Genomic DNA, 18,943 nt, shown 5'->3' with positions numbered 1-18,943 from the left:
TTCCAGTTATCCTAGCCGCTTCCTGTCTCAAGTATGTATAACACACACACCTTCGTTTCCTATTTGGCAGAAAGTAAGCAAGTGCAGAATGCCTGTACAAAATAAGGAGACTCGGAAAACATTCATTGTGTAGTTTTCTGGATCAATTCCTTGGTTTGGGGTAAATTATCAATTACAAGACTGGGGGAAAAGGAGAGAGTGTATGTTCCAGGAGACTAGAAATCACATTCATAAGAAAAAATGAGGAAAATACTACTAGAGTGCTTCATGAGAATCCATACTATGTTCTTCCTTGGGCACATTGTTCCATATTTACTATTTGTGGATTTTTAAAATTTAAATATAGCCTTTTAGATGTGAGAGATTAATTCATTATCATTTTAAAAAATGAAGATCCAATGAACCTCGGTTCTTTGGGCTGTTCTTTGGAGATCTATGAGCCACTGAAATGCTAGGTAAAGGTGTGTGCATGTGCACGGGAACTTTCTTCTGGGGTCTTGAGGAGCCATCGGATCTTCAAGCAGGTTTCTTTTTTTAGTGGATTCTTCCTTGAAGTTTTCAACACCTTGATTTTAATTTATTTATTTTAATTTATTTATGGCTATGTTGGGTCTTCGTTTCTGTGCGTGGGCTTTCTCTAGTTGTGGCAAGCGGGGGCCACTCTTCATCGCGGTGCGCGGGCCTCTCACTATCGTGGCCTCTCTTGTTGTGGAGCACAGGCTCCAGACGCGCAGGCCTGGAGTAATTGTGGCTCACGGGACTAGTTGCTCCGCAGCATGTGGGATCTTCCCAGACCAGGGCTCGAACCCGTGTCCCCTGCATTAGCAGGCAGATTCTCAACCACTGCGCTACCAGGGAAGCCCCAAGCAGGTTTCTGATGCAAAAGAAATTAAGGACCATTGCCATAAAGTGCTTATGGCTATGTAAGAAAGATATCCCAAAATGTGCAGTCCTTAGGAAAGTGATAAAGAATCATGCTGCCCAGAGAAATCAATATGTTATACAGAAAAAGACCTGCATTTTCCGGAGACTCATCCATATGATGAGAGAAATGTAATTGGCATGATATGACAGATGCCAGCAGATGATGCTCAAGTTCCCTGGAGAACCAGACCCCACCTCCAGAGTCTGTGGAATTAGAAGGCTGAGGAGGTGGAACACTGGAATCGATTCATGCTCTTTACTTAAAGGTGAAGAATTAATTTGAAGCATGAATGGCTGGGAAATACCAATGATCTGTCACAGATGATAACTGAGAATATCTGTGTGAATTTGAGCCAAGTGGCCGAAAGAGAAGTTTTTGGAGATAACAGATGTGCACTCTGTCTCCATTCCTGTCTCCTTGCTGGTGGTGGTCATTAGCACACGAAGTCTCGCTGAAATGAGATCTGTGGGCAGAGCCAGCGGGGGAGCTCTGCTGGTTCAGGCTTCCAGCCATACCTCTAGGACGACTGGGATCTAAATGGGCAGCTCCAGCCTCTCCCCTGCTGATGAGCCCACCAGACAAGGGAGTAATGAAAAGTTCCCACCACAGAGGAGTTCATGGCAGTGGCTGTCCAGATGATGCTTCCCAAGTCACCCCAGAGAGTTTTCAGTCTACATTAAAAGGATTCTCTTGGTCTTAGCCCCTAAATCATGCAAGGATGGACAAATGTGTGCAGTTTTTTTTTTTTCAATTAGACACTGACCTTGAAACGGCTGATCAGATCATAGCGTGTGAGTAATTCATAGAAAATGAATTTCAGTGCATGATCCCCGCTGGCTTCATTGAGGGAAAAGACATCAAAGGACCACTTGTCCACATCCTACAGGAGAGGATGGAGAGAAATAATTCATTGGTTGGTAGCCACTTACACAGCTACTAATCTCCCTACTTTGGAGTTAGCCCACAGCACTCACCTGGGTATTCACAGCCTAAGACTCTAATACCCTTTCCACTCTCAAACTGTTTCCAATATGGCAGTCCTACATAGCATTTACTGATAAAATATTCAATAGTTTTATTAGTAATAACAATAGCTATAATTTATTGGGTACCTACCATATACTAGGCATTCTGATCAGTGATAAACATGTAATCTTTCCTGAAGACAACTCTAAGGGGTAGGTATGATCAGTCACATCTTACAGATGAGAAAACTGAGAAGTCACCTAATTTCCCTAAGACCCATGGCAAGCAAGTGCTAAGGACAAAACACGAACACATGTTCAACTGATGCCTAAACTAAGGCTCTTTCCATTAACCTTCTACTATCTCTGCCGAGTTCCAAAATTTTAATTGATTTCACAATAACCTAGGGAGTTCCCTACTCTAAACGTCTCCCAAGCCCCATGATACTATCTACTGACTTCCTCTTAGTCCACCATTGAGAATGCTAACCCACTTAAAAATGTTCAGAAACATGCATGGTATAGATCACAAAATAATGTGTCACCTCAACAATCCAAACTGCTGAGCTGAAAGCAAGGAGAGAGCCCTCATTTCATGGGATGGAAAAATGCTACCACTTCTGGAGTCACTGATCTGGGGACTGAGCCCTCAAGTCTGTAAGTCACTTTACTGGAAAAGTAAAACGAAGAGCTAAGCTGAACACACTCCACACACACCGCTCCTGAGGTTCAAAGCCTTATTTGTCCATAAAGAGCGACTCCAAAATATAGGTAAACATTGTCTGATGTGTCTTTGACTTATAACTAGCTACTTGTGGGTGTTATGAACAAAGGTGTGTTGAAGCAATAATGAAAGCAATAGGCATTTGGTTTCTCAGTATACCAAGAGTCTCCCTTTCAGTGGTTAAGGAAAGTGTGCTGCCATGAGTGTGACAATAAGGACCCATATGAGACCACGTTGAGTCCAGGCTAGGTGTCAGATGGTCCCCTGGAAGAGACCTTGGCTCTCAGGAACTGCTGGATCCAGTGACTCCCACCTCAGCCCTCACTGCATTCCAACATCATCTATCCATCCCAATCCTGTCCCTCTCCAAATATCCCAACCATCAAGATCACCCCAAGACCATGAACAGTCTCTCTCATGGATGCCAGGGCACAGGAAAACCAAATTGTATATAGGTGAAACCAAACATTTCCAAAAGGGTTTCAAATAAATTTTTTCAATTCACACTTAGTGGTAACCTCACCTCAGCCTTCAATAATTTCTCCTCCACTATAATAACTAAAGAAATAGCTACAAGTATTAAGGACATTTTCTGTGCCAGGCACAGTGGGAAGTGTTGATACACATTTGCAAACCCTCACAACTCTAGAAACGGGTATCACTTTCCCCAGTTTCACAGATGGCAACCTCAGAGAGATGAAATGAAGTGTCTAATGCCAACTGGTAGCAGAACAAGGTAATAATCCCACTGAAACCCCTTAGTGATACCATTACTGACAGATGACATTGTAAACTCAATGAATACATGCTGTGACCCAAGCCTCATGCCCTAAATACCCCAATAGGGCCTAGGCCATAGACAGTGGGGTCATTTAAGATTAATCCAAGACCTAAAGCTTCACCTTGGCTACTGTAATTGACATTGTCATGACAGCCACTGTCTAGCCAATAGTCCTAAAGAAAAGTCCACTGACAACTCAGTAGATAGGAAAACCCTTTGTCATATCTGACAATTTTTAATCCTCTTCACTGGAATGAATGAAAAAGAGAAAAGCTCTCTAACACTGGAAATCAAGAGATTATCATAGTAAAAAGTCAAGATTTATTCTGAATATTAAGTCTTAGAGAAACAGAAGGATGAGTAAATATAGACAGTGAGATAGACATTCACTCCAGCCCCTCATTTTCGGGAAGTCTTAGCTGTGATTCTCAAATTTCAGTGTTCTTTAGAACCACCTGGGGTACTCAGAAAAAAATGTCGATTCTCTGGTGGAGGGCTCTGCAGAATCCTGGCTTGTGGCCTGGAATCTGCATTTTAACAAGCACCTTAAACCATTCTTCCTTTCTTAGCAAATTTGGCCCAAGCACCATTCCTGTGGAAACACTGCATGAATTTCCTACTAGTCTAAAGTGAAGAAAGCCTGAACCTCCTCATTTCCTCCCATTTTAAACCTGGAGTCTGTCCAGAGTGTCTCTTCCTGAGTCACACAACAGATGCCCTTCTAAAGAACAGCACAATTCTACATTTCCAATAACACCACCTTAGAAGGTTAGAGATAAAACACCCCAAATTAGAAATAAGTATTCATTGCATGGAAACAAATAAAAAGAACAAAACTGCAACATATTTAAAATTTAGGAATTGGTGGTGGTTAAGTATTCTCTTTACTTAAATGTTATTTTATGCCATGTTCTTACATTAATCACAAAGGTAAACATGACAGTAGCACGATGATTATTTTATTGACTTGTATTCTCTCAGGCTTTGGGGAAATTTTCTGTAATAGAAGAAAACAATAGTGATTCCATATAAATTGCTGGCAGTGGAGTGAAAATAACCTTTTTCTAACAGGCACTACGTAAAAAAAGAATCTACGTCATATCTCCAATTCACCTCCAATCCACTGAAAATAAAACTGGAGTCTAGGGATGCAGAAAAATATTACATTGTAAAAAGGTCTTGAACTTCTGCAGTAAACAGAGCATACAACCAAGAGAAACAACAGCTTTAGCCTTCTGTACATATCAGCAATAGTGTGGAGAAGGATAGCAATTCAGAGAGTTATTATTTACTTTTTGTCTGAATCATCAAGGTAACGTTCCCCTCAGAAAGCCAACATGTGTGCCTCTGAGAATTACTTTTCCCTAAGCATAAAACAACAATTCATGCACATCACAGGTTGTTCCACATTTCTTCAATTATTCTGCATAGAAAAGATGCTCCAATTTGGAAGAAATATTTTCATAAATTTCTTAGTACTGGTATAATCACCTGTATTTATGTTCATGATAAAGGAAGAAATTAAGGATAAAAGATGCTTTTAATGTTCCCAAGATTTTCACTGAATGTTTCGGGTTCAATTATGAAAATCAATGCAACTTCATAGTGGGTGTTATGAAACATCAGATCTCATGAAGTGATTTCACAGATTAAATGGGAAACGTTGCTGTAAATTACACCATGATTTATTGGGCATTAGAGTGGGGGTTGAAGAGGAGGGAGAGAAAACATGTGTCTTCTTGCTGTTTCCCTCCTGAGCACCCTACCTGTCCTAGATCAGGGGTCTCCAACCCCCCAGCCTCTGACCGGTACCAGTCTGTGGCCTGTTAGGAACTGGGCCGCACAGCAGGAGTTCAGCAGCGGGCGAGCAAGCGAAGTTCCATCTGCCGCTCCCCATCCCTCCCCATTGCTCCCCATCGCTCCCCATCGCTCGCATTACCACCTGAACCACCCTCCCCACCCTACCCCCCGCCCGTGTAAAAATGTCTTCCATGAAACCAGTCCCTGGTGTCAAAAAGTTTGGGGACTGCTGTCCTAGATGACTTAAGAAGAAACATAAAATGGAGAACTGAGGATCTGAATATATAGGGTCTCCCAAATTCAGCTAGTGAATGTCTCTGAGTCAAGAGAAAGGGACTATGAAATATAAAATCAAAATGACCCTCAAGGGCCCTCTCTTGACATTAAATTGATCAAGAAGCACTCCCACCTCTGATTCTGTGAAAAGAGAATTTAAATTATCTTCTGAAAATTTCGTCAGGAATACACTTTTCAGGTTTCAGAGAAAGACTAAAATAGCTTTAAGAAGAGTCGGAATGCTGGGATGCCCCTGAGCAAGTTGACACAACTCCCTGTGTAGACGCCAGGCAATGTCAACCAGCTCTGTGATCCTGAACCTTAGCACGGCCCCTCCTTCAAATCCAGAAGTCAACTCAGCTTCAGCACAGCTGGGATATCCTTAGACCAATGGGTCTGAATGAACACACTTCTACAGGACTACATCTACTTGGGGGCTCTTAGAGATACTCTATACAATTCCAAGAGCTTGTCTGATTGGGAGTCATCTTGCAGGATTTAGCCCCTTTAAACTCAAGCATCTGTGTGACTTCCCATGGAACTTCTGGGCTCAGTGAGTGACTTGGGAAAACAGTAGGATATATGAAGAGGACAAGGGCTCTGGGGGACATACTTTCATGCAGTAATATGTTACTGAGAGCTTAGCTTACTATGTGCCTGGAACTCTGGTATCAAACCTCAGTTCTGCCTCTGTGTCTTTTTTTTTTTTTTAGTCTCACTGAGTCTTAGGTTCTTCATCTATAAAATGGATATAGAGCAGGTAAGCAGATAATGGTAGAATTATAATCACCAAAGATCCTCTTAATGTTGAATATTTATAACCAGTACAAATTTGCTCTCCTACAGCCAAAGTCAGACTGAGTCTCATAATGCCAGATCACTATACAGATCACTAAACCACTCCAAGAGAGTAGAAAGAAATGAAATCCACACAGAGTTCGATTTTTTAAAAATTTGGCAGTACAAAGGCTGAAAAGATAGTGATACTGTTAGAATGAATAGCAAAAAGATAATGAAGGCAAAAAGTCAGGAATGACTAGGAAAACTGTAAATAGAATTGTAAATGAAAATTTCTTATTTTCTAACAAGAAATTTAACTGTACTTTTTATAAGGTACCTTGAACATTATAAGACCTTTTCATTGGTATTACCTTTAATGCTTCAATAACAGCTGGTGGGTAGCTCAGTCCAACCATGTTTGATGTTCGTCTATACATTCTGGCAAAGTCAGAAGGGAAAAATGCAATATTATGTCTTACAAAGAAGAATTAGCAGGCCACAGACTTATACCAGTACTGACAATTAACAAGAAGTCATGTCATCTGATGGACCCACGGAGCCTAAAATTTCTTTTATAACCTTTTTCATAGTCATTCAAGTGGCCTATGAAATGAAATTAAAGCAATCCCAAACATGTACAGCATTGGAAATAAAAAAAATTAAGTCTATGTGCCCCAAATTGGAAATTAAATTATTAAAATGGGTCTCCTCTTCTTCTGGAAGTGAATTATAGTATAGCACAGACAGTATGTAATGTAGTACTTTAACCTGAAAAAGAACTCTTATGGGCAACCCATCTAGAAGAGCTTGTTCTTTAGAACTGTCAAAAACTAGAGAGAACTTCGAGCTGACCATGGCATTTCTAAAACGTGTAATTGTGTGATAAGGGTTGTAGGAAGAATAAATCGATTTCTGGAATCCATTTCTGGGGAAGGGGGGCAATTTAATTTCAGAGAGCAAAGTGACTTACAAAATTGGAAAGTGTCATGGGCAACTCAAACACCTTGAATGGACTCCTCCCTGGCTCAGTACCCTCAACAAAGCATCCCTGACCTGTTCCAAATGTAGACATCATCTATATGTGTCACATGATGATGGATGAGACGTCCTTCTTTAAAAATTAGAGACTCAACTCAAACTAAACCTTCTCTAGTTAACATTAACAAAAAGAATTCAAAGCAAAGGCAAAAGCTCGTCCTAATGATGCTGCGGAGATACGTTTTTGCCATCTCTCATTCAAGACTGTCTGTTTCCACCTAGAGTTTTCAGCATGTATAAAGATACCAAAACGACATCAAAGCAAAGCCTTCGGTGATTAGAAACTGGTGTCCCTTTTGCTGCTTTGGTCACTGAATGACAGCCATCTTTACCTCTCCACAAATATCCCAGCTTGCACTGCGTGGACGATGCTCTTGAACCGCGGCTTCTCCTCACTCCTTCTGAGTATCATACCCATCTGCCGTGTAAAGGTGGAGGCCAGCCAGTCTCGGACCTCAGAAGGCACCGCATCTGACTGAATGTCACTGAGCTCATCCTCCGTATCCAGGAGTCTCCTGAACCCAAGAAACAGAACCAGGACACAGATTAAATCTGAAGTTAGAGCTCTCTGTTCAAAGCAGCTGTTCCTTCTCTCCACCCCACCTGCATACACAGGTGCAAAGAAACCAAAATAAATGGGCCACAAAAAAATCCAGCACCTTACTGGCAAGGCTTGTGAAAGCCCACCATCTGTTTTTCAGGCTGGACAAAGGAACAAAGGAATCAGAGAAAGTCAAATATACTTCATCTCAGGCTTTGTAGGTCCCAGACACATTGCACTCAGGAGCACCCAGTATCTTTATTCCTAGATGGTTTGTGGAATTTGAATGGAATCTAAACCTTCCATTTAAAAATGCATTCACCAGGAGGTTTATTTCATAGATGGCCATGTGGCATTATTTTGTTTTAAAAATAATGGCACTTAAAAACTATAGACAACAATACTGCATTATAAACTTCACACTTACTAAGAGCCTAGATCTTAATAGTTCCCACCACAAAAAATAATAATTAGGAGGTGTTAGTTAACGTTATGGTGGTAATCATATTGTCATATGTAAATATATCAAGTCAACACATTGTACACCTTAAATTTATACAATGTTACATGTCAATTACATCTCAATAAAAATAAATTTTAAAAAAGAAAAAGAAAGACTTTGCAAAGTATTACCCAAATCACATCAACCCAGTCCTCTGAAGTAATGAACCCAAATAATATCAACTGCTATTCTCTCTAGTTTGTTAGGACATTACAGAAACTTAAATGTCTAAATTTAAGCAAAATTTCCAAAACAATGCAGTTCTTTATTTGAGCACAGTGATTTAAGTCATCTGTCAGGTGTGCTCAGCAGATTTTTCAAATGTGTTCATAGGTCAGGCTAGAACAGAATATAAGTAGTAATAAATTACAATAAAACTTTGAATGTTGTATTTTATACTTATACTAAGCCCTACTAAAAATAAGCAGTAAAAACAGGTGTCAATGGAAAGTTCTGTTTTGTTTTTTTTCCCTTTAGACCCATCAATTGGGGGGTAGGGGAGAAAAATGTAACATTTGGGAAAAAACTACGGTATCAAATTTCCTTAAATTAGGAACCAAGCATATCACCGAAAACCAAGCCACACGATTCTTAAGATTACTGGGAAATCCTTTTGGATTAGAATTTGGCATAGAAAAGTAATACAACACAAATACTAACAGAGAAGCTTGTCTGAAATAGAAAAAAGAAGAAAAGCCTTTCATGTTTACCATTTCCACATTTTTCTAAAGAAAAGCAATTTTGTTACTTTCATATTCATTTTACAATAGTAACCGTAAGTGCTTTAGTATTTATGGATAATTCAAGTGGAGAGGGTCTGCTAAGTAAATCAATAACATACCTAAGGATTAAGGGAGGAATACTGGGTGTTTAAGAGAACAAATGCTTCTCCATCTCTTCAGGAGCTTCCATTTACAGATAGATAATGTAAATTAAAACATGAACATAATTTTTAGGCTGAGATGAATAATATGCAATAATTCCAGTCGAATTCTACATTTGATTAAAAATCTGGTAAGATGTTTTAAAATCACTTTTTTTCCTCTTACATTTTCTTACTTCACTGTCATAATGGGCATGTGAGAGATAAGTTCTTAGCTCCTTTTTATAAATGAGCATGTACAGAGGATATGTGATGTCCAAATCTACCCCATTTGTTTGTGAAAACTAAAGCTCCAAGACCAATCATTTGAATGCTACCTCCTGCATGCCATGGGGGACATTTCAGAAAAGCCATATAACAGAAAATTTATATTACCACATCAACTTCTTGTCATTTTAGCTTACCTGGTTTCATCAATGTATACGGATTCAAGCACTGTGGCTGCATATTCCAAATTCTTCTTAAGATCTACCACTGAAGCCTCCCCTCTCTCTAATTGCTTGACCAAAGACCGTAACCTGGGGGGAAAAGACATGATTCAATTAGAATAGAGGAAAAACAATTAGAGGAAACCAAAGATAATCCTACAATTAGAGGGACACAGTTTATAGCCATTAAATGTTTTTATTTATCCCGATATATCTGAAAGGAAAATACAAATCTAATGATGGAACTGACCAGTATTTCTCAAAGAAGCAAGTTATAAAATAAATGCACACATTTTTTCCACTCTAAATCAAGAACAAAAATATTCTCATCTACCAGGCACTGACAGCCCCCAACACTTTCTAACTACCTTTTATCTTGCTAAGAGTTTCCTAAATTATCAGTGATTTTGCTTCTCTTCTGATTTTCGTATTTTTTTTGGTTCTAACTGGATGTAGTAAAGCATGACCAGCAACAACATCACCAAACACTGCTTGAGATCCTGCTATGTTGCAGGTACTTTGTTCAGCTGTGACCATAGAGAATAGCAGTCCCATGGCCCACACATGTTCCAAGACAGGTGAGGAGACTTAGACCACCAAAATAACCACAGAGGGCTGCATAAGGAATACATGAAGGCAAACTGTTTTACTGGACAGGAAGAATTCCTCTAGGAGCAGATAAATACCCTAGTTTTTTTTTTTGGTTTTTGTTTTTTGTTTTTTTTTAAGGAGGATGGATGACAAACCAAGGTACTGAGGACAAGACCTTTCCCACTGCTAGTCAAGAGTTCCAGACAGTATAAGAGAAACAATAAAACATGCTCTCCTCTTATGTATATGAACACTATCCCCACAGAGAAGGACTCAGTACATATGAGAGCAATAAAATGCCAACAGATTATCAAAGACCAGCAACTGGGAACACTGTAAATACCACAGAGATATGGAGATTGGACAACTCTTCAGGCTCTTTGACAGCCAGCAAACAACAGAAACTTTGAGGACAACCTTGGGTTTGAATTGTACATCATGGAGTATTAGCTATGCAATCCCAGGCAATAGCTGAATGTCAGCTATAAAATGAAGAAGCAACCACCAAATTTCCTAGGTTGAAATAAAGATTCAATCAAATTGCTATTGATGTAGTCACATCAACCATGTGACCTACGATTGGTAATTTTTTTCAGCTTTACTGAATATAATTGATATATAACATTGTGTCCTTACACAACATGATGATTTGCTACACATATATGTTGCAAAATGACTACCACAGTAAGGCTAGTTAATACAGCCAACACCTCATAAATTTAATTTCTTTTTCTGGTGAGAACATTTAGGATTTACTATTCTAGCAACTTTTGTATACAATACTTAAAACCAGTACTTACTAACTATAACCACCAGGTTGTATATTAGGTCCCCAGAATTCATTTCTCTTACAACTGTAAGTCTGTACTCTGACCAACTTCCCTCATTTCCCCGTTGTTTTTTAAAAGGCATTTGTTATCATTATTGTCATTGTTGTTATTCAGTGACCTTGGTCATCAAAGGTAACCAGATGAGAAACATGCTATCAGGATACTTAAGATTATTATCAAGTCTCCATTTCCCAAGGCTGCTCCCACTTTCCTGACTTCCAAATATCCTCGGATTTGCATTTATAAGAGAGCACAGGTCAACTTCTCTGCAAGGCATAAACTACTCCCCTCCAGATCTACATGAAAATGATCAACAATAAAGAAAGAGGAAAAACTCAGGATCACCCTTAAAAAGTAGGCAAGAGGGTCAGCCATACAAAATAAATTCCCAGGAATTTCAGTGATGTAAAATACAGAGGAAATTAGATTGAGGGTAGTGGCTATCTGACTTGTGAATCTCCAACATGCAAAAGAGAAATATGCAAAGGAAATCAGCAGAGGCCTCTGCAGGCTTGGAGGTGAGGGTTAGCCTGTGGATCCCATTAGCAGCATTAGGAAGTGTTCTGGTTTCAAAGGCAGTGCGAGACAGGGAGTTGGCATGGAAGGGTTTATCAGTCCCTCACACACAGTGGACAGCCAGCCTGCCAAACAATGGGGAGACTGCAGAGGCAAGCCCTGAGAGTTATTCCAAATAAGAAATGGAAGCTCTTTAGCAAAACACATTCCTGGCTAAGTCTGCCTCCAATTCTGACTCTCACCTCCAGGAGCCCAACTACCCCCAGCCTGTTTTGACTCTCCACTGGCAAGGAAAAATGAGGGTAAGTTTAAACTTTCTAAAAATTTTCTCCCTTGATTTGGGGCTTAAAGATTCTACCAGGAATTGACATGAATCCCTAATAGGACACATCTCAGCTCTCAAAACCTAAGAGGAGAAGACAAAACATAAAAAATGATGAGGGAAACTACAAAACTAACAGAAGTAAGAACCAGATAATTCTCTCTTCCTACAAGAGGGAAATAAGAAATAAACAAATAGAAGCAGCTTTAATCAAATAAGTTTTCTAGACTGAAGAAAAACCTTTATAAGTAGATGAAAAGGGATCAAATAAAACCAGAAAAAGAAATCCAACATATGCAGTTGTAATTTTTTAACTCCAAGAATAAAAAAACAAAAGGCAAAAATTGTTGAGAAAAAAATATATTACTTACAAAGTAACAAAAATTCAAGCTCGCCATAAGACTTCAACCATGCCAAATATCAAAAAGCAATTTAATAACAATACCAGTTTTTGAAAAAAATATGGTATAATTCAAGATATCTATATCTACCTATGTATAGTAGGACTGCCATGTATATGTGAAGCCAACAAATACATTCTCATTTGTGGACAAGCTCAAAATTTCATCATTAATATGCTTTTCCAGAAAATAAGAACAAAAACAAAAAAACTTTAAGGCCAACTCTAGGACAGTGATCTTTCAAGGAGGATAGATTCATGGATCTCCAATTAAATTGACTCGTGACCAGAGGAGCTTCAAGATGGTGGAAGAGTAAGACGCAGAGATCACCTTCCTCCCCACAAATACATCAGAAATACATCTACATGTGGAACAACTCCTACAGAACACCTACTGAACGCTGGCAGAAGACCTCAGACCTCCCAAAAGGCAAGAAACTCCCCACATACCTGGGTAGGGTAAAAGAAAAAAGAAAAAACAGAGACAAAGAATAGGGACAGGACCTGCACCAGTGGGAGGGAGCTGTGAAGGAGGAAGGGTTTCCACACACTAGGAAGCCCCTTCGCGGGCGGAGACTGCGGGGGGCAGAGCGGGGGAAGCTTCAGAGCCACGGAGGAGAGCGCAGCCACAGGGGTGCAGAGGGCAAAGCGGAGAGATTCCCGCACGGAGGATCGGCGCCAAGCAGCACTCACCAGCCCGAGAGGCTTGTCTGCTCACCCGCCCGGGAGGGCGGGGGCTGGGAGCTGAGGCTCGGGCTTCGGTCGGATCCCAGGGAGAGGACTGGGGTTGGCGGCATGAACACAGCCTGAAGGGGCTAGTGCGCCACAGCTAGTCGGGAGGGAGTCCGGGAAAAAGTCTGGAGCTGCAGAAGAGTCGAGACTTTTTCTTGCCCCTTTGTTTCCTGGAGCGCGAGGAGAGGGGATTGAGAGCGCTGCTTAAAGGAGCTCCAGAGACGGGTGCGAGCCGCGGCTATCAGCGCGGACCCCAGAGACGGGCAGGAGATGCTAAGGCTGCTGCTGCCGCCACCAAGAAGCCTGTGTGCGAGCACAGGTCACTCTCCACACCTCCCCTCCCGGGAGCCTGTGCAGCCCGCCACGGCCAGGCTCCCGTGATCCGGGGACAACTTCCCCGGGAGAACGCATGGCGCACCTCAGGCTGCTGCAACGTCACGCCGGCCTCTGCCGCGCAGTCTCGCCCTGCCTCCTCCGTACCGCTCCCTCCCCCCAGCCTGAGTGAGCCAGAGCCCCCGAAGCAGCTGCTCCTTTAACCCCGTTCTGACTGAGCGAAGAACAGACGCCCTCAGGCGACCTACACGCAGAGGCGGGTCCAAATCCAAAGCTGAACCCCGGGAGCTGTGCGAACAAAGAAGAGAAAGGGAAATCTCTCCCAGCAGCCTCAGGAACAGCGGATTAAATCTCCACAATCAACTTGATGTACCTGCATCTGTGGAATACCTGAATAGACAACGAATCATCCCAAATTGAGGAGGTGGACTTTGGGAGCAACAACATATATATATTTTTGCCTTTTTCTCTTTTTGTGAGTGTGTATGTGTATGCTTCTGTGTGTGATTTTGTCTGTATAGCTTTGCTTTTACCATTTGTCCTAGGGTTCTGTCCCTTTTTTTTTTTTATTACTTAAAAAATTTTTTTTTCTTAATAATTATTTTTTATTTTAATAACTTTATTTTATTTTATTTTACTTTATTTTATTTTATCTTCTTCTTTCTTTCTTTCTTTTTTTCTCCCTTTTATTCTGAGCTGTGTGGAGGACAGGTTCTTAGTGTTCCAGCCAGGCATCAGGGGTGTGCCACTGAGGTGGGAGAGCCAAGTTCAGGACACCGGTCCACAAGAGACCTCCCAGCTCCACATAATATCAAATGGTGAAAATCTCCCAGAGCTCTCCATCTCAACGCCAAGACCCAGCTCCACTCAATGACCAGCAAGCTACAGTACAGGACACCCTATGTCAAACAACTAGCAAGACAGGAACACAAACCCATCCATTAGCACAGAGGCTGCCTAAGATCATAATAAGGCCACAGACACCCCAAAACACACCACCAGACGTGGACCTGCCCACCAGAAAGACAAGATCCAGCCTCATCCACCAGAATACAGGCACTAGTCCCCTCCACCAGGAAGCCTACACAACCCACTGAACCAACCATAGCTACTAGGGACAGACACCAAAAACAACAGAAACTACGAACCTGCAGCCTGCGAAAAGGAGACCCCAAACACAGTAAGTTAAGCAAAATGAGAAACACACAGCAGAGGAAGGAGCAAGGCAAAAACCCACCAAACCAAACAAATGAAGAGCAAATAGCCAGTATACCTGAAAAAGAATTCAGAATAATGATAGTAAAGATGATCCAAAATCTGGGAAATAGAATGGAGAAAATACAAGAAACGTTTAACAAGGACCTAGAAGAACTAAAGAGCAAACAGAGATGAACAACACAATAAATGAAATTAAAAATTCACTAGAAGGAATCAATAGCAGAATAACTGAGGCAGAAGAAAGGATAAGTGACCTGGAAGATAAAATAGTGGAAATAACTACTGCTGAGCAGAATAAAGAAAAAAGAATGAAAAGAATTGGGGACAGTCTCAGAGACCTCTGAGACAACATTAAACGCACCAACATTCGAATTATAGGGGTCCCAGAAGAAGAAGAGAAAAAGGGACTGAGAAAATATTTGAATAGATTGTAGTTGAAAACTTCCCTAATATGGGAAAGGAAATAGTTAATCAAGCCCAGGAAGCACAGAGAGTCCCATACAGGATAAATCCAAGGAGAAACACGCCAAGACACATATTAATCAAAATATCAAATATTAAATACAAAGAACAAATATTAAAAGCAGCAAGGGAAAAACAACAAATAACACATAAGGGAATCCCCATAAGGTTAACAGCTGATCTTTCAGGAGAAACTCTGCAAGCCAGAAGGGAGTGGCAGGACATATTTAAACTGATGAAAGAGAAAAAACTACAACCAAGATTACTCTACCCAGCAAGGATCTCATTCAGATTTGACAGAGAAATTAAAAGCTTTACAGACAAGCAAAAGCTAAGAGAATTCAGCACCACCAAACCAGCTTTACAACAAATGCTAAAGGAACTTCTCTAGGCAGGAAACACAAGAGAAGGGAAAGACCTACAATAATAAACCCAAACCAATTAAGAAAATGGTAATAGGAACATACATATCGATAATTACCTTAAATGTAAATGGATTAAATGCTCCAACCAAAAGACATAGACTGGCTGAATGGATACAAAAACAAGACCTGTATATATGCTGTCTACAAGAGACCCACTTCAGACCTAGGGACACATACAGACTGAAAGTGAGGGGATGGAAGAAGATATTCCATGCAAATGGAAATCAAAAGAAAGCTGGAGGAGCAATTCTCATATCAGACAAAATAGACTTTAAAATAAAGAATATTACAAGAGACAAAGAAGGACACTACATAATGATCAAGGGATTGATCCAAGAAGAAGATATAACAATTGTAAATATTTATGCACCCAACATAGGAGCACCTCAATACATAAGGCAAATGCTAACAGCCATAAAAGGGGAAATCGACAGTAACACAATCATAGTAGGAGACTTTAACACCCCACTTTCACCAATGGACACATCATCCAAAATGAAAATAAATAAGGAAACACAAGCTTTAAATGATACATTAAACAAGATGGACTTCATTGATATTTATAGGACATTCCATCCAAAAACAACAGAATACACATTCTTCTCAAGTGCTCATGGAACATTCTCCAGGATAGATCATATCTTGGGTCATAAATCAAGCCTTGGTAAATTTAAGAAAATTGAAATCGTATCAAGTATCTTTTCCGACCACAACACTATGAGACTAGATATCAATTACAGGAAAAAATCTCTAAGAAATACAAACACATGGAGGCTAAACAACACACTACATAATAGCCAAGAGATCACTGAAGAAATCAAAGAGGAAATCAAAAAATACCTAAAACAAATGACAATGAAAACACAACGACCCAAAACCTATGGGATGCAGCAAAAGCAGTTCTAAGAGGGAAGTTTCTAGCTATACCAGCCTACCTTAAGAAACAAGAAACAACACAAATAAACAACCTAACCTTACACCTAAAGTAATTAGAGAAAGAAGAACAAAAAACCCCCAAAGTTAGCAGAAGGAAAGAAATCATAAAGATCAGATCAGAAATAAAGGAAAAAGAAATGAAGGAAATGATAGCAAAGGTCAATAAAACTAAAAACTGGTTCTTTGAGAAGATAAACAAAATTGATAAACCATTCGCCAGACTTATCAAGAAAAACAGGGAGAAGACTCAAATCAATAGAATTAGAAATGAAAAAGGAGAGGTAACAACTGACACTGCAGAAATACAAAGGATCATGAGAGATTACTACAAACAACTATATGCCAATAAAATGGACAACCTGGAAGAAATGGACAAATTCTTAGAAATGCATAACCTTCCAACGCTGAACCAGGAAGAAATAGAAAATATGAACAGACCAATCACAAGCACTGAAATTGAAACTGTGATTAAAAATCTTCCAACAAACAAAAGCCCAGGACCAGATGGCTTCACAGGGGAATTCTATCAAACATTTAGAGAAGAGCTAACACCTATCCTTCTGAAATTCTCCCAAAATATAGCAGAGGGAGGAACACTCCCAAACTCATTCTATGAGGCCACCATCACCCTGATACCAAAACCAGACAAAGATGTCACAAAAAAAGAAAACTACAGGCCAATATCACTGATGAACATAGATGCAAAAATCCTCAACAAAATATTAGCAAACAGAATCCAACAGCACATTAAAATGATCATACACTATGATCAAGTGGGGTTTATCTCAGGAATGCAAGGATTCTTCAATATACGCACATCAATCAATGTGATACACCATATTAACAAATTGAAAGAGAAAAACCACATCATCATCTCAACAGATGCAGAGAAAGCTTTTGACAAAATTCAGCACCCATTTATGATAAAAACCCTCCAGAAAGTAGGCACAGAGGGAACTTTCCTCAACATAATAAAGGCCATATATGACAAATCCACAGCCAACATCGTCCTCAATGGTGAAAAACTGAAACCATTTCCACTAAGATCAGGAACAAGACACGGTTGCCCACTGTCACCACTATTATTCAACATAGTTTTGGAATTTTTAGCCACAGCAATCAAAGAAGAAAACGAAATAAAAGGAATCCAAATTGGAAAAGAAGAAGTAAAGCTGTCACTGTTTGCAGATGACATGATACTATACATAGAGAATCCTAAAGATGCTACCAGAAAACTACTAGAGGTAATCAATGAATGTGGTAAAGTAGCAGGATACAAAGTTAATGCACAGAAATCTCTTGCATTCCTATACACTAATGATGAAAAATCTGAAAGTGAAATTAAGAAATCACTCCCATTTACCACTGCAACAAAAAGAATAAGATATCTAGGAATAAACCTACCTAAGGAGACAAAAGACCTGTATGCAGAAAATTATATGACACTGATGAAAGACATTAAAGATGATACAAATAGATGGAGAGATATACCATGTTCCTGGATTGGAAGAATCAACATTGTGAAAATGACTCTACTACCCAAAGCAATCTAAAGATTCAATGCAATCCCTATCAAACTACCAATGGCATTTTTACACAGAACCAGAACAAAAAATTTCACAATTTGTATGGAAACGCAAAAGACCCCGAATAGCCAAAGCAATCTTGAGAAAGAAAAATGGAGCTGGAGGAATCAGGCTCCCTGACTTCAGACTATACTACAAACTACAGTAATCAAGACAATGTGGTACTGGCACAAAAACAGAAATATAGATCAATGGAACAGGATAGAAAGCCCAGCGATAAACCCACGCACATATGGTCACCTTATTTTGATAAAGGAGCCAAGAATATACAGTGGAGGAAAGACAGCCTCTTCAATAAGTGGTGCTGGGAAAACTGGACAGCTACATGTAGAAAAATGAAATTAGAACACTCCCTAACACCATACACAAAAATAAACTCAAAATGGATTAAAGACCTAAATGTAAGGCCAGACACTATCAAACTCTTAGAGGAAAACGTAGGCAGAACACTGTCTGACATAAATCACAGCAAGATCCTTTTTGACCCACCTTCTAGAGAAATGGAAATAAAAACAAAAATAAACAAATGGGACCTAATGAAACTTAAATCTTTTGCACAGCAAAGGAAACCATAAACAAGACGAAAAGACAACCATCAGAATGGGAGAAAATATTTGCAAACGAAGCAACTGACAAAGGATTAATCTCCAAAACATACAAGCAACTCATGCAGCTCAATATCAAAAAAACAAAAAACCCAATCCAAAAATGGGCAGAAGACCTAAATAGACATTTCTCCAAAGAAGATATACAGACTGCCAACAGACACATGAAAGAATGCTCCACATCATTAATCATTAGAGGAATGCAAATCAAAACTACAATGAGATATCATCTCACACCAGTCAGAATGGCCATCATCAAAAAATCTAGAAACAATAAATGCTGGAGAGGGTGTGGAGAAAAGGGAACCCTCTTGCACTGTTGGTGGGAATGTAAATTGATACAG

The 18,943-nt window shown here is 39.9% G+C and overlaps 1 protein-coding gene across 8 annotated transcripts in view; it reads right to left on the bottom strand.

Moving 5' to 3' along the window:
• The window catches only part of PDE1C (phosphodiesterase 1C), a 522,865-nt gene that overhangs the window by 99,310 nt on the left and 404,612 nt on the right, over positions 1-18,943 (bottom strand). For all 8 annotated transcript variants that reach the window (XM_059932718.1, XM_059932721.1, XM_059932720.1 and 5 more), the window contains 4 exons: positions 9,620-9,733; positions 7,622-7,804; positions 6,623-6,689; positions 1,689-1,805 (listed from right to left, as the gene is read on the bottom strand). In XM_059932718.1, the coding sequence (XP_059788701.1) occupies positions 1,689-1,805; positions 6,623-6,689; positions 7,622-7,804; positions 9,620-9,733 (481 nt within the window). The remainder of the gene's footprint in view (positions 1-1,688; positions 1,806-6,622; positions 6,690-7,621; positions 7,805-9,619; positions 9,734-18,943) is intronic.

The sequence above is a fragment of the Balaenoptera ricei genome, chromosome 9 (assembly GCF_028023285.1).
Source record: "Balaenoptera ricei isolate mBalRic1 chromosome 9, mBalRic1.hap2, whole genome shotgun sequence".
Lineage (NCBI taxonomy): Eukaryota > Metazoa > Chordata > Mammalia > Artiodactyla > Balaenopteridae > Balaenoptera > Balaenoptera ricei.
This window is presented reverse-complemented; position numbering and strand designations above follow the sequence as displayed.